The 17,133-nt window shown below is 33.1% G+C and overlaps 2 protein-coding genes across 2 annotated transcripts in view; one reads left to right on the top strand and one right to left on the bottom strand.

Moving 5' to 3' along the window:
- Nucleotides 1–17,133, bottom strand: part of Gad1 (glutamate decarboxylase) — a 175,387-nt gene that overhangs the window by 56,602 nt on the left and 101,652 nt on the right. The window contains exons 5-6 of the mRNA XM_072533008.1: nucleotides 13,650–13,901; nucleotides 12,668–12,735 (exon numbers count right to left, since the gene is read on the bottom strand). Of these exons, the coding sequence (XP_072389109.1) occupies nucleotides 12,668–12,735; nucleotides 13,650–13,901 (320 nt within the window). The remainder of the gene's footprint in view (nucleotides 1–12,667; nucleotides 12,736–13,649; nucleotides 13,902–17,133) is intronic.
- On the top strand, nucleotides 291–5,542 carry LOC140441986 (uncharacterized). The gene is made up of 2 exons (XM_072533010.1): nucleotides 291–491; nucleotides 5,111–5,542. The coding sequence occupies exons 1-2, from the start codon at nucleotides 373–375 to the stop codon at nucleotides 5,481–5,483; spliced, it is 492 nt and encodes a 163-aa protein (XP_072389111.1). The 5' UTR covers nucleotides 291–372; the 3' UTR covers nucleotides 5,484–5,542.

Genomic DNA, 17,133 nt, shown 5'->3' with positions numbered 1-17,133 from the left:
TTTCAACGAAAGGAAAGCATTGCGTGTAATTCCGTGAAATTGATTATTCTAATTAAAGAAACATCAATAAAATAAACTATTTATCGCATTAACAGATAAGGTGAATACCCTTTCTCGAGCAAATAATCTCGAAGTAATTACTTGCAGTTTACCATTGAAAATTGCATTTTTGCAAATATTATCTTACGTATATTTCTTAAGAAAATCATGTAAAATAATAATTTGGCAAGTAAACATGGTGAATCCCAAATATAGTTGGCGAAAATCGAGTATAAATAGGAAAGAAAATATACATTTGCATTAGTTTACTAAGATTGCAGATCACATACTATCATAGTATTTATTTAACTAGAACATTTTAATACGATTAAAATGAAGTACAATATAGTTTTCGCATTTTGCTTGGCTGTAGCCGCTGCTATACCAGTCGATGTTGCAGTTGATGAAGAAGGACAAGAATATTTATTGGTTCCCGTTTTCAGAGAACGAAGGTAAATTATAGTTTTTAGCATACCCTATTTCTAAATTCCATAATAGGCAAATTATCTGTTTAATATTGAGCTAAAATTTTACGTCAGTGTAACATAATTATTTCATACTATTTTCTCTTTCTATTCTCACGATAACAAATTTTAATAGTTTTTATATTTATTCATAGGGTCTGTTTTAATTTATTTATTTTCTCTTCTTCTTCTTTTTGTGTAGACATGACTGTCTGTTTTTCAATGTGCCTCTAGCAATTTATCGTTCCGTCGTTTTCGTGATCTTCCCACTGATCGTCTTCCTATTGGGAAACCGTCTCTCGTCGTTTTTATTACTCTATCTCTTGTAGGTATATAGATATTTAAACTCAATCACTCTTAGAAACACAAAATCTCGGATCTATAATATCTAAAGATGGCACTACCAAAAGAGATATCGAAAACAGAACGCAGCAGAGAAAAAAAGCGGTAAACATTATAAACTCTCTACTATGGTCTAAAGATATTAGACAAGAAACGAAATTGATAATCTATCGAACCTTGGTAGAGCCTATTATTATGACTTATGGGGCAGAACTTTGGAAGATCACGAAAAAAGATAGAAAAAAAATAGAAGTAGTAGAAATGGATTTCCTAAGGAGAGCGTGTGGTGTTTCCAAAAAAAATCATATCAGGAATGAAGGTATTAGAAGGAGGACAAATACTGTAAATTCCAGTGTAGACGGAATTGAAACGACACAATTAGTGTGGTATGGTCACGTGAAGCGAATGAATAAAGATAGATGGCCAAAGAAAGCTTTAAATTACATACCACAATAAAGAAGAAGAAGGGGAAGGCCTGGGAAGAAAATATACGGCACATAATGAGAGATAGAGCCATCAAAGAAGACGAATGGATGGACAGAAAACGATGGCGGTCGAAATGCGAGAAGCGGCAGAGGCTGTAGGAACTTCGCTTATATATATATATATATATATATATATATATATATATATATATATATATATATATATATATATATATATATATATATATATATATTGTTATGATATGTAAAATCGAGAAAAATATTGGGTTGATTAAAATATTTCAAAGTTCAAAAACATTAAAATAATTCAGATAAGTAGGATAATAACCAACAAACATTTCGAAGAAGGAAAGTTATTAAATTCTTGGATTACCTGTACTAAACAAAATGTAAGCTATGCATAAATTATTTCTTTGTTATACTTGAGTGACCCGCATAATTTTAAGTGAAATCCAAAGACAATTGAACCGGGTTTTCCAAATACATTAATGCAGTGATTAAAGACAATAGAAGAGATTTTAGAAAGAGGTTTTTGTTAGTTTTTAAGAATTATAGAAAAATATTATTTGTAAATAAGTTTTAGGAAATTTTATAATTATAGGTAAAAATTTGTTTGTTATCGAAATGAAAAAATGGGGGAATTGTGACGAGTTTTGATTGGCGGAGATTGAAAAAGGTGGGATAGGTATGTAGGAATGAAAGTTTAGTTAGATTGAGGAGAGAGAAAAGATAATCAGTTGGTTTTCCAAGTCTGTAAGACGAACAGTGATTGTTCTCTGGCGGTTCCCGAAATGTAGCAAGCAGTAGTGTTGAATGTTAGTGAGTTTTTGTGGAGTTAGTGTATCTGACAGAAGCTGAAGCAGCAAAATATTGTAAGTCATATTTCTCTACTTATATTCCAAGAGTCACTGTTCAGGCCAACGAGAGATTCAGTTTATCGTAAAGAGAAGATATTCCAAGAGTCATTTTTCACTCGGGCCAACGAGAGATTCAGTTTATCGAGAGGAGAAAGGCTATCATAATTTGAATGATTTGTGCTTTTGAAGGAGATCATTAAGGACGATATACTTGCAACAATCTGTTGTAAGATTGCTGATTACATAGGGAGCGGTTGAGAGGAGATAATATAGTCCAAGGAACAAGAATTTGGACCACTCATCATCAGAGAGAGATATTTTTGTTTTCTGCAGTTTTTTCTTTTATTTATAACACAAATTTTACACTTAATTTAGAAAGGATATAAATATTTTGATTAGGAGAGTTAGAATAGTTTGGGATTTTGAGATTTCAATTAATATTGTTTGTACCATTAATTTTGATTGTTCACGTACGTAGAACAAAATTTTGAGAATCATTATATGAGATTTGTTTATTGAAAACTTTTGAGTGTGAATTATTTCATTATTTTTATTTCAATATATAGTGTTAGATCATATGTGTTTTTTATTATTCCGGCATTTTTTGGACCTTACCTTTCACATGTAATAGCACAGATATTGAAGCACGAATTTAACCCTGAGATAAAAGAATTAAAAATTGTGATAGAGTCATAATCATATCATTTAAATAATTTTAATTAATCAAACAAAAAAATTAATTAGCTAATTAAGTCTTGGCGCACCAAGACTTTAAATATCACAATAATATATATATATATATATATATATATATATATATATATATATATATATATATATATATACAAACAACACAGTTTATTAGGGCTGCAGTCAGTAGGTTTGGCCGGGATGTTATAGAAACACTCTTTTGACTTTTAGTCGAGCTTTCGAAATTCTTTTATTCCTTCTTCAAGACACTGTAATTAGAAGAATGTGTAAATATTTACAACATATCACAAATTGTCATTGCAACTTACTAGTCGTTGAGATTATTTGTGTAAAGCTATGACACTCAACATTAAAAACACACATAAAAAATATAACACGTAAAATAATGGACAAAATACATTTTAAAATTTTGTTAGTGACATCTTTTAATGGTGTGTTTTGACTGATCCATGTGACAGAAAAAAAAACAAAAATAGTATGATTAAAAAGTAATTAGGAGTTAATTTAGTTATACTTAGATTGAGATAAGGTCACTTTCAGTGTGTGATAGTTTACTACACTGTTCTCGATTATTTTTATTTTTTATTTAATGATGTTCTCGTACCTTACCGCGCTCTAGGATATGGGCTTCTCAAAAATTTGTTTTTCTAACTGTTACACATTATTAGACGCAAAACACAGGATATTTATGCCTTTTAGATGCGTCATATGCTGCCTTTTATAAAATTTAATACTTTAATAAATAACTACTTCCTATTCTAGTTTTTGGGAACGTTAAAAATATATTCATGAGTACTTTGGATTTTTAAAATAATTTTACATTGTCGTATTTTTGTATCCTCATCTTTATCCTCATAATTCACCCTTCTGGCTCGAAAATTGAACAGAGGCCTCCCCTAACTTCTTTGAGTTCTGTCGGTATTCCTTCAGTCAGTTCCCAGCCATTCTTTTGACCTGTCTATCGTTTAGGTGGGTTACCACTGTTTATCCTGTCGGCTAGTAGTGTCTAATATCTAGGCATTACATTATATAGCTACTGGAAGCTCGAAACTGAAGTGGAAGATCAAGTGAATAGAGCAAACAGAGTCACAGGCTACCTTAATAAAACAATATGGAGAAATAAAAATATCGGGAAAGAAATGGAAAGCAGAAGTTACAAAACAGTCATCAGACCAATAATGACATACGCGGCAGAAACACGACCTAGCACAGATATTACAGAAAGGATGTTAAAAACAGCAGAGATGAAAACACACTGAGAAAAATTGATGGTAAGACACTATGCGGCAAAGCTAGACGTACAGATATACGACGTAGATACAAGGTGGAGAACATCAAGAACTGGCTAAGAAATAGAAAAGTAGAATTGAAAGATCATATAAGCCGAATGGCAACAAATAGAGTTGTAAAGACGACAAGAGACGGTTCCCCAATAGGAAGACAATCAGCAGGAAGACCACGAAAACGATGAAACAACAACTTACTGGAGGCACATTGAAAAACAGACAGCATCATGTCTATATAAAAAAAAGAAGAAGAAGATGATGAATCTAGTAGTCTCTGCACTGTAATTTTTCTGGCCCAATGCCCGTTATTCATTCTAGCCACATGATCCACCCATGATTCTACTTCATCCATGTGCAAAAAACGAGCATTTCATTATTCTTTGAGCCACTCTGAGTTTGGTTGATGTAGCCTGGGGTAAGGAAGGTGTGCCGTAAGTTATGACTGGTGGTACACACATTGGAACTTCTTCTTCTTTAACTAATTTGGTATTGAAGATACCAACTATTGAAGATGTCTGATATGCTAAATATGCGGCCCATGCTAAAGTGATTCTTCTTTGCAGTTCAGTGGTTTGGTTGTCTCTGGTAATTTGGATTTCAAGTATTTATATTTATGATGCTATTTTGTTGCAACCTACTTTTAGATTTTTGCTTGATACCAGATTCGTCATCTATGTAACCTCCTATGTCAATTTTTCTGAATTGAACTGTGATTTTGTTTTTTTTTACCTCATCATCACTTAGTAATTCTACATGCTTCAAAAACTATATTACCTTCTAAAAGTAAACATGGACATTGGAAGTTTTTAAAGCATTTAAAATAGCTAACTAACTATAACTTAACAAAAAAATATAAAACTTGAGTAAAAATTGACATAGAAATTTTTCATTCTTCACCATTAATTTATTATTTATAAAAAATTAAACAAGTATTTTTATATATTAATTGTATATTTTGTTTATAGAGATGTAAAATGGGGAGCTAACCAAGGTGGATTCGGAGCATCTTCTTCGGGAACATTATTAAACAACAACAACCATAGAGTTGACGGCACTGCAACTGAATCAAAAGCTTGGGGATCTCATGGTGTAAAACCCGATTCATTTGGAGGTAGAGTGGATTATTCCCACAAGCCATCTGGATCTTCGGGTTTTGTAAATGCTGACAGAACTCCCGGTTACGGAACAGATGTTACAGCTGGTGGAAAGTATAACATTGCAGGAGGTAAAAACTGGGGTGCTGATGTTAATGCTAATTATGGCAGGCATTTTGGAGGACCAGGTGGTACCGGAAAGCCCCAAGCGGGAGCTGGATTAAATGTTCACGGCAATTTTTAAAGTATAAATAACTATGTATTTTTAACTTATTTATAAATAAATATCGTTTTTAACTTAAACTTTTTATCTACATTTCTATTCACAAAACAACAGAAAAACAAACAGAAAATCGGTATATAATATCAAAATGTATACTATATGAATATCTCTCAGTGGGAACAGATGAAATATGTGACCTAGTCTTGGAAGACGACAAAATCAAAGGCATGCAATCCTACAAATATTTGGGGGTCATTTTCAACAAGAAAGGAAATAGCGCAGATGAAATCAGGGAAAGAATAAACAAGGGCAGAGCAGCGACCCGTGCCTCTCTTCTCTGGCAAAAAACAATTCGACGAGAAACCACCAAAAAACACATTTACGGTAGTATAGTTCAAAGTATTACACTTTACGGTTCGAAAGTATGGGACGTCACCAAAGCTAATAGAAACAAACTTATGAAGACAGAAATGGATTATCTGAGACAAAGCTGCGGTAGATCGAAACTGGAGAGAGTTAGAAACGAATAAATAAGAAAAGAAATGAAAATGGAGAGAAATATCAATGATGACATAGAAAGAAAACAATTAATCTGGTTCGGACATGTTAAAAGAATGCCAGAGTACAGATGGCCTAGGAGAGTACTGGAATGGACTTCTCCTGAAAGAAGAAAGAGAGGACGACCACGGAGAAGTTGGCGCAACGATATTGATGAAGCAATGGCGACAAGAGACTTAGAAGAGGCAACTGCATATGACAGAAAAATATGGAAATTGGGAGCGGAGAAGCGGCGACAGCCGTAATAAATCCGTTATTATTATATATATACTATCTTTAAATGGAATCAACCAAAAGTTCACTTGACTTCACTGTTTATTTTTGGATAGGATGAGTGATTTTTTATTTCGAAAAAGATTTGGAGGTGTTGTCCCTGTTTAGGATTCTTTGATCTTCTCCAGGTTAGCTTTGAATTGTTTCTGTCGCACAGTACAAGTCAAAACAGCGCCATAAAAGGTACTGGGTCAAGTTGTCGTAGACGTTTGATGGAATGCTCCACTACATCTTGGAGACTGTTGAGATGGAGCCGCTATTATCGAATCAGAGGTGAGAGGTTCTAAATGGATGAGATGTTCTTTCCAGATGTATATTTATGAACACATATTAATATGCTTCATTTTACTCACAATTTTCTAAGCAAACGATAATTTATAAAGTCCGAATAATTGGTAATTTGCCGAGGACAAAACACCAAGTCAAGACAAAAAGCCTATAATGAGCACTAAATCACGTAGAAAATGGATCTAATACTGTAGGATTGCAATTCTCTACAACCAAAACAAAGTGTATATTATTTTCAAAATATGGGCATTCTTATATTGTTTTTTGATAAAAAACTATCTTGGAAAATGCACATTATGAACATGAAGAAGTCTTGTCAAACTGGCCTTAATTTAATGCGAACTTTGTGTAACAACAATTGAAGATCAGATTTAAAATTTTTCTATTTTCCCATGATCATGGATATACCTCAATTTTTAACTTTCACTTAGTTTTTCCCATTTTGTACTTTTTATTTGTATTTAAAATGTTACTACGTATATAAAATCAGAAAACTAATTTCCTTATAATGTTTTATCAAACACGTTCTACATTGACTCGTGCATCCTAAGCTTTCTTTTTTATTGTTTGTCTATTACCCCAAAAAGGCATTAAACACACGCGTCGCTCGCAGCGGGCCGTGCCCCATAAAATCAATAATCGGATCAAGGTTCCCCACGGCTAAATCCTGGTTAAGCTCTAAAGTGTGCATCAATTTGCATCGAAACTACTTATGGGGTTCGAAAACACTCTTCTCTCTATCAAAGTGTCGAAAGCACTCAGGGATAAAACGCTCTCTATTGACTTAAAACTCATCCATTATCGAATGTCAAAGGATTTGGAGTCAATAATTATTGTTACCTATTTTCCAAATTCACTGATTGTTAATTAATGATAACTCGAAATTAAAGTATTAGAAATGCAGTTTTTTAACCTTTTTAATTTTTTAACGTATTATATAAAAAATAGGTTTATTAGAATAAAAAACTTATATTTTTAATATTTATTAAAAGTAATTGTAATTAGGTATTTTTAATGATGTATTATTTGATGAATAATATATTAATTGCAAATGAATTACTAAATAATAAATATTACTATCCTTTTTCGTCGATTAGACCTTGTGATACTGCTCCTGTATATACTGAGCTTTCGTACCATCTCTTAGGTATAGTTAAAGCCAGGTACGAAGACCGCTTTGCCATTTAACGCTTATAACTATATTACTCAGACCAAGTTAGTGAAGATATCTTTTACATCTTTATGTATATGTACAACGTACTGTTGTGTCAATCAGCGTGACCGTGCGTCATCATTTAACCCTTTCGAGACGGTTTTTTTTAACGAGTTTTAAAAACATATTTTTGTGGTTTTTTATTTTTATATACACAAATATACCCTTTTTTAACAAAAAATGTTAATGAAAACGTTAGGGTGTTCGTGGGGGTAGTGGTACACATATGTACCATTAGTCTTGTGTATTGGTACATATGTGTACCAACAGTCCCACATAAAAATATTACATTACATTATTATTAAACATTAAAAAAACATTACATTATTATTAAACAATTACTCAAAAATACAAAATATTATTTACGGTGATATACTGCGAAACAGTTTTTACATAAAGGAATGTCACACTCTTCGCAAAGGGTTTTTGTACGTGTTTGAGTTTTATTATCAGTGCACATTTTACATCGTCTTCTTGTGCTTCCTTCAATTGGAAGATGTAATGATACACTCTCGAAACGTTTTCTTTTCATAAATATTCTTCCCTTCTTAGATAAACGTAGTATAGCAGCTATTTTTTGTCCTTCAGCTATCATTTCTTCTGCCAGAGGTACCAAAAATTAAATCAGAGGAATTTTTTTCTTATTTTTTTCATTATAAATAATCCATGAGTTTACAACTGACATCATAAGTAAGCGATGGAATACTTTTTTCCACCATTTGTTTGATTTACGATCTAAATCGTACAATCCTACCATTTGGTCTGCTAGATCAACCCCACCCATAATTTTCCTGTAGCACGCTATCATTTCTGGGCAGGACACATTTACTTTCGAACCATCTCTCATGGTTTTATTGATAGATGAAACACTGTCATTATGGCAATTACTCAGCATCAAGACTTCCTTGGTGTCCTGCCATTTCACAAACATTAGTCCGTTTTCACTGCACTAAAATACGCATTCACCTCTTTGCAATTTATCTTTTATTTTTGGCAAGTTTTTTCTATTTTGGTTACAGGTCCCTATTGCTGCGTACTCTATATTTTCCAACAGACAAACCGAAGTAAAAAAACGATCAAAGCAAAAGGTTATATCTCTTTCTTTTGCTGTGGAAACAAGTTTGTTTACTACACGTTCCCCAAGAGTTCCTTCTACATATTCAGTTTCGCGACCTGTGTAGATGTTGAAGTCGTAGGTATATCCAGTAAACGAGTCTGACCTAAGCCACATTTTGATTCCCCTTTTTACTGGTTTTAGCGGCATATACTGTTTGAGTGACGATCGACCTTTGAATTTCGTCATGGACTCGTCGATACTTTGAAAACTGCTGTCTTGTCGATATTTTTGAGAGGTACCTTTCAAGCATTGTACAACGTCATCAATGTAATACGTTTTTGAGGCTTCTGTTGGTTTCTTTGGTGATGCAAAATACATTTTTGACGATATAACTTTGAATCTGTCACGGGATATTGCATTTTGAATTGAAACGTTTCCCAGTGAAGGATGAGTTGACCAATAATTACTGATTTCTGGTACACGGTTGTAGCACATAACTAGCATACAACCAAGAACTATTTGAATTTCTCCTAAGTCAGTTTCTTTCAGACGAGCGTTTCTTCTTGACTGCTTACATATTTCAATCCCTTCATTAGTGCATTGAGCAATATACATATACAAAGAACGTGGAAACAACTTTTTGAAATATTGAAAAATTTGTTTTTTCGGAGCAAAACCTTCATTTGGTGTTGACCACAACACAAAAGAACTACTAGGTGTGGCAGTTTCTTGTAAAGTTTCCTGTGTATCACGAACTTCTAACTCTGATTCTGATTCTTCATCAGAAGTTTCGTGAAAATTATCTTTGCAGTCCTCGTCTGATTCCGATTCATCATCAGAAGGCTTATACATTACATCACTACTTCCAGACTCGGAAAATGATAATTCTGCATAATATTGAAGTTCTTTCTGTGTAAGTGGCCTTTTCTTATCCATATCTAAAAATGACATGAATAAGACTAATGGTACACTTACATACCGTACTATAAGACTATTGGTACTTATTAGTACCATAGATTTTAAAAACAGTCAAATGTTTATTTTACTATAAATAAATAACAATCTAAATATACTTACTATAAAAAGACACAAAAACAAACAGTCTGTAAAATGATATAATACAATTTAACTATAATTTGTATCAAAAAACAATGTATTTATGCTGACTGTAGCAACCAAAACATCTAAAACTCGCAAATTCTAGGTTAACTAAAATATTTTACGCGGCTACACGTGAACGTGACTCAAACGATGCAATGGAGAACTGACTGGTACATTTTTAAATAATATTTAACGGCAAAATATCACTTTAGGCTTGTATGCAAACATAGTGGTACACATATGTACCTGGAGTCTCGAAAGGGTTAAAGCATACAAAATAACTCGGAAATTTACTCCACGCAACAGCAAGTGACAGAAAGTGGCTACTGCTCTGATCACGGATTATATTATAAAATTTGAGGTTATCAAATAAATAGAATTTAAATTAATGGCAAAATAAAATACACTTACCCCAAAATTTCAAACTCCAATATCAAATTAGTTGTGAAAACAACTGTTTCTCCTCCTTTTTGGCCTCCTTTATTTTTTGCCTCCACCCTTGTCTGTCTGTGGCTGCTCTTCTCCATACACGGACTCCTAAAAGTGCTTGTGCGTCGCTGCTTACTGTGTCTTCCCAGCGCTTTCTTGGCTTTCCAACTGTTTGTGTAATATGAAAACTTCCAAATGCAAAAACAGGACAAAAAAGAGCAAAAATCCAACAAACTGACAGCCACAAGTAAACAAGCACTTAAAATCTGAAAAAGTCCCCAAGCGTCTTTTTTGTACCTATCTCTTTTCGATGTACTGAGTCTAGAGCGTTCATAAAAATAACATGTGTCTTTACTTATTAACAGGCGGCAGCTGGTGGTAGAATTAAACGGACATTTGTTCAACAAATTAGGATGGCGATCTTGCTACCATTTAGAGCGTACTAAGTCTTGTAATTACTTCCAACTTGAAGGACCACTCACTGGCGTGGGAAATAAGAACACAATCAGTTTAAGCGATACGTAGTTTAATAATTGAATGTTACTACAACTAAATTAATATCTCGCCAAAGTTTTAGCGCAAGTTCTTTTATTGAAAACAGCCGATCACTGTCCACACTAGTCCGCGACATACTACACTAGCACTGATACAGATTAAAATATTACTAATAATTATCACTTCACCTAAGGACGTTTTCTTCTATATGAATATACTTGATTAATAATGAGCGTTCAGCTTTTAACTAGAAGCTATGTAACGATAACTAAAATGCGAGAGATAAAACTCTAAAACAAGAAGCGACCAGCTCAGCTGGGATACAATTTGATACTGAATACGCGAGAGTCTAAATTCTTAAACCAGAAATGCGTCAAATTTGATCGAATACGAAACTAAACACTAACTAATATGCGAGAGCGACCAACTAAGCTGGGATACAATGTTATACTGACTAAAATTCCGATTTTCAATACCTGACTATTGCAAGGGATTTGCGGGGGTCGGGGGACAACTTCGATATTTCTATACAGAGGTAGGTAAAACCAACCTTTTGAATTCTTGTCTAAGGGAAATTTTTGGAATTGGTCGAAGGAAGTTAATCTATGGGTAAAAATACCTTTTGAATACTTAGATTTTCGGCGTTTATGAGAATTTGCTGGAGAATTTACCTAGGTATAATTTAAGAAGTGTAAGTTAATTGCTACCAGTAGCGTAGCAACACTTGGATACATTTCTTACAGAAATTTATCCAGCTGGTTTGTCTTGTTTCGTGCGTGGAAAACAACGATGGTATGTTTTTAGTTGCAATTATTTCAACACATGCGTTTTGAATTTTCCGCCAAATGTTTTAGTTCATGCCCCGACCACACATGGCGCTAAAAACGCTCTCCCTATTTTCAACTATAGAATATACCATGCCAAAGATGTTGTACTCTTGTGTTATTCAGTATCAAAACAAACTTTAAGCACACAGAATGCCCAATCTGCTTGTCAAGATAAGTACGTACAACTCGTTCGCGCAGACGGAATCAGCCATGTTTTAAACGGAACCAGTGTTGTTTAGTAAAATTTTATCTGGTAAGCATTATAAAGTGGTAGCGCGTGTTGGGTGTTCAATGTTTGGGATTAGTGTTATATATAAATATTATAAATGTAAATATATTATTGGTAATATATTATATAAATTATATAATTTGATTGGACATTCTGATTGTTATTTATTCATGGCAAACTTGAAGCAAACTTTCTTTTTTGATATATCAAACTTGTTGCACGTCTGAATCATGAATCAAGTTTAGATATATCGTTACCTGGGATGTAAGTATTTTCTCAGTACCGGTAATGTATTGTATTTGGTCAATAACCTAGTTACATATTGAGAAAATGTAATCAAATAAGGAAATCGTTTTGTCAATTTCTAATAATTAATATTTACGGTAAAAGATTTTATAGCAAAACTTTTTATAAATAGATCTATTCATTATAAAAAACAGTATAGAGCGAAAGTATAGAAAAACAAACTAGTCTATTCACGCTATAATTTCGGTTCATTAGGCAAAGCGATAGCATAAAAAGTGTCACGCAAGAAATTTAGAGCTTTAAATCTATCACCTTTCACTCTTTAGAGTGGCATTTGAATGATTAATGATAGTATAATTAATAATAGAACCCTCAGGCGCTAATTGCGTTTGACTTTCAAGTAAAGTTTAATTGTTTCCTTTACCCTAGAGTGTAATGAATTCTTAATTGAACATATTGAAACTAGAAATAATAAATTGTATTACTTACCTTTCAATGCCGCTTAAACGAGGATGTCTGTACTTCCTGGAGAGAAGGAGGCCGCCACCCCAAGCTGCCTGTATTAGATTGCATAATTATTAATTTGTTGTTGAGTTATCCTACTTCTAAGTGAGGTTGAGAATGGATTAAATTAAAAGATTACATTTCATTAACTAAGTTAAAATTAATTATATAATTTAAAATTTGTTATCTCTGGTAAGGAAGCATATTAGAGCTATTAATTATCTTGGGTTTGTTAATTAGCTTTTAGAAATCAATATTTTCTTTGCTCAGATTTAAGCCTGGTTTAAATATGGTTAGGCTCAATATATAAAAGTAAGTTATTTATTTAGACAACTTACACACGCTTTAGAGGACACTCTGAGGAAACAATAGTTGAATATTACTGTGGATAAAAATCTGGATCATAAAAAATAGACGGCAGACTAATGCAATTACGACTGGAAGAAAGTGTGATGATTTTATATTTGGTAGTACATCAAAAGAACATCTACATAAGTGGCTATCTCCTCAATAAAATAATAACAATATCAGTAGAAACAAAATTGATTTATTTAAATATTAAAAGGAGTAAAAAATTAATAATCAGAGAGGAGATAAGACTTGCGAAAACATAATTTCATAAAAAAGAATAATGAATGTACTAGGCTTGGAAACAGCTGGATTGGACGATAAAGATTTACAAATAAATATTCAGAGGAAATATTTAAGAACCCTTAATAGAGGCATAAATATCAAAATTATTTATTATTTTCAATTGACTGCAGAATAAGCAAGTAATTTAACAGGCACTGTATTATATAAGAAAGTAATTAGTAGTCTGAGCAAGCAATTTAGTAAAAACCGTATTAGGATAAGTTAGCAGTATCTTCCTATCTGCTATTTGAATAGTGGAAATCAGAATGAATAAGTAGAATAAGGAAAATAAGGAAAAATAAGGATAAAGTAATATTTATTATGAAATACTTACATCAACATGGAGCCACATGCCGTATTTATTGCAAATATCAGCAAGCTCATTGATGGGGTCAAAAGCACCCAAGACGGTGGTACCAGCAGTGCAAGCTACGAAGAAAGGAATGTGCCCTTTATTCTTCCTCTCTACGACAAGCCTTTCAAGCTCTTGAGGAATCATGCGGCCATGTTCATCTGAAGGAACCATCACGCAATTATCGGTTCCCAGGCCGCAAACTGACGCGCAGGATTTGACTGAGTAATGACTCTAAAAAAAATACTTAATTATTAATATTCTGTATAATATTAAAGATAACAAAATAGTATAATTTCTATTGTGCGTTAAGTTAAAAATCCATACAGCTCAGTAACTAATTGCTGTAATAATTGTAGGAAAAACGCTAGAAAATTAAATTTGTTACAAGATAGTTAATGCACAATACATATCTTTCTCCAGGTATTTTATGACCTAAACAATACTCAAATTCTTCTCTTTTTCTTCTTCTTCCTCTTTATAAGCAATTCTGCTTGTTCATTGGCGAATTAATACCTCTATGGCAGGTTACCACTCCATCTTTTGCGCAGTCGTCCGATACTTCTTTTGCCGATTGGTGACTTATCTCATGCTATTTTGACGACACAGGTCTCCACCATTCTGCTTATGTGGTTGTTCCATTATTTTTCTTATATTTTGTGTCCATTCATTTATACTCTGTACGTTACATTTTTTTCTAATGTCTTTACTTCACTTTCGATCTATCAGCGTATTTCCTGTAATTCTTCTCAGTACTCTCATCTCTCCAGTAGCTTTTGCTGTATCCGGTCTTGTTTCTGAGGCATATGCCACTATTGGTCTTACACTGGCTTCATTAATTCTTGGCTTCATCTTAGTGTTAATATGTCTGTTTCGCCATATAGTGTTATTAAGGCATCCTGCCAGTCTATTTGCTTTTTGTACTTGAACTCTCACTTCTTTGTTCAGGTCTCCATAGCTGGACAGTGTAATTCTCAGGTATTTTAGTTCCATTACTTGTTCAATACTGATGCCATCAATTTCTATTTTACATCTGGGTGGTTGCTTGCTGATTAACTATTGTTTTAGTTTTCTGAGATAAGATTGTCATATTAAATTCTTTTGTTCCTATGTTAAATCTGTGAACCAGTCTTTGCAGACTATCTTCATCTTGAGCTATCAATATTGCGTCGTCTGCGTAAAAGAGTATTTTTATTTCTTTGTTTCCCATTCTGTATCCTCTTTCTTTAGTAACACTTTTGATAATTTTATCTCTGAAAAAATTGAAGAGCATGAGGCTCAATGAATCCCCTTGTCTTATTCTACTGCCCATTTCTATAGGTTCTGTAAGTTGTCCATCTATTTTGACTTTCATTTTGTCGTTTTTGTAGATGTTTTTGATGGTTTTTATAATATTTAGGGGAACTTCTCTATTATACAGAAGATGGATTACATCTTTGAGTCTTACTCTGTTAAACGCTTTCTTTAGGTCAATCAAACACATAAATGCTGGTCTATTATACTCTAGTGATTTCTCAGTAATTTGCTTTCTTTCTCTTTCTTTCTCCCCTTCCTTTTACCCTAACAGGGTGTCGGATTTGGGCTAGCTATTTTAATTTCCATTTACCCACCTCTTCCATTCTTTTCTGTTTCGTGCCATTATTTTCAATTCCTCGAGTGATTTTTGTTTAAGTTTTCCCGCCTCTACTACTTGCTGTATCCATTTTTTTCTTGGTCTGCCTCTTTTTCTTTTTCCGATGTTTTTTGCTTCATAAATTTTTCTTGTTATTCTATTGGATTGCATCCTCATCAGATGCCCATACCAGTTCATTTGTCTCTTTGCTATTTTGTTCATTATCGGTTCCTGGTTGGCCATTCTCCTAATAGTCTCGTTGCTTAATCTATCCCATTTTGTCTTTCCAACTATCCTTCTTAGATGTCTCATCTCCATTGCGTTTATCCTGCTCTTATGTTTTTCCAGAATTGTCCAGTTTTCACTTGCATAGAGCACAGTCGGTATCACTATTGTGTTATATATTTTTATTCTTGTTTCTCGTGCAAGTTCTCTTTTTCCCATTATTGGGGCTAACGCATAATATAACTTGTTTGATTTCTTTGCTCTATTTGTTATTTCCCAGTCTAGTTTTCCGTCATTAGTTATTATACTTCCCAGGTATTCGTAAGTTGTTACTATTTCCAATTCTGAGTTTTTACATTTTATCTTTATTTGATTATCTTCCTTATCTCCTTTGCCTCTGATTATCATTATCTTACCTTTTTCCTCGTTTATCTCCATTTTAAGTTCTTCTATTTGTTCTACCCATATATCCATTAGTTTCTGCATTTTATTCTCGGAATCTGCTATTAGTACTATGTCGTCTGCATACATTAAGGACTCTATTGTTACCGGTTGTAATCTGCGGTAACCTATTATTGTCTGTAGTTGATTAGTTCTGACTCTAGTGTTTCTTATCAATTCGTTCATTACTATTATGAATAGCAAAGGGCTGAGACTATCTCCTTGTTTAATACCTCTCTTCCAGTAATTTGCTATATAACGAATATTGCATCCGTACACGATCTTCCACTACGAAAACCCTGTTGTTCATCTTCTGAACTTCTTCTCTGATTTATTAGCACTTGTTAAATTTTAGTTGTAAGTTTTAGGGTAGTATTTAAGAAGTTTATACCTTTCTGGCTGTTTTTTATCTCATTTTTTAAATAGTATAATTAGTTCGCTCGTTCTCCATTCTTCCGGTATTTTATTGTGTTTTATAATGTTATTAATTACTGTTGTGAATTGCTCTGTCATTGCTACTCCACAATATTTCAGTAATACGTTTGGTATCCCGTCTTCGTTCTTTGACCTCTTATGAAGCGTCATGGACAAGATCGAAATAGAGCACGAGATCGAAATAGATGGAAAATTATAAGGGAGATTTATGTCCAGCAGTGGATAAGCGAAGATTGAATGATGAAGCGACATATTTCCTATTGCAGACCGTAAAAATCATGTTCCATTTCTTTCGAAAAGCGTTCCCAACGATCATTTTTTATTTTTCTTACAAGTGCATTTGTTTCGTTTCTCATTGTCTTGTACTTATGGTATGCCTCTTGTGTGTTGGTTAATTTGTATTGCAGGTAAGCTTTTTTCTTTTCTTTACATTTTTTCTTCACCTTTGTACAAAACCATGGAATTCTTCGCCTTGTGAACAATTTAATTTCCTTTCACCAAGAACTTCCTTGGCCGAGGCTAAGATATTAGACTTAATTTTTGTCCATCTTACTTCGACTCCATCACTTTCTGTAATATGTGTTTCTGCTTTAAAATAACACTTAAATTAATTGTGATCAATTTTAATTAACGATCAATTTGATTGCCTAAAACTCTGGCTTAAAATATACCGGAGACTCCCTCAAAACGTTTTTTGCAGGTAATTTTATTTTTTTAATTACGTTATGCCGATTTTTTTTCCTAAAGGGGTGT

Source organism: Diabrotica undecimpunctata, chromosome 5, assembly GCF_040954645.1.
Source record: "Diabrotica undecimpunctata isolate CICGRU chromosome 5, icDiaUnde3, whole genome shotgun sequence".
Taxonomy (NCBI): domain Eukaryota; kingdom Metazoa; phylum Arthropoda; class Insecta; order Coleoptera; family Chrysomelidae; genus Diabrotica; species Diabrotica undecimpunctata.
Note: the sequence above shows the minus strand (reverse complement) of the source record. Positions and strands in the feature narration are given on the sequence as shown.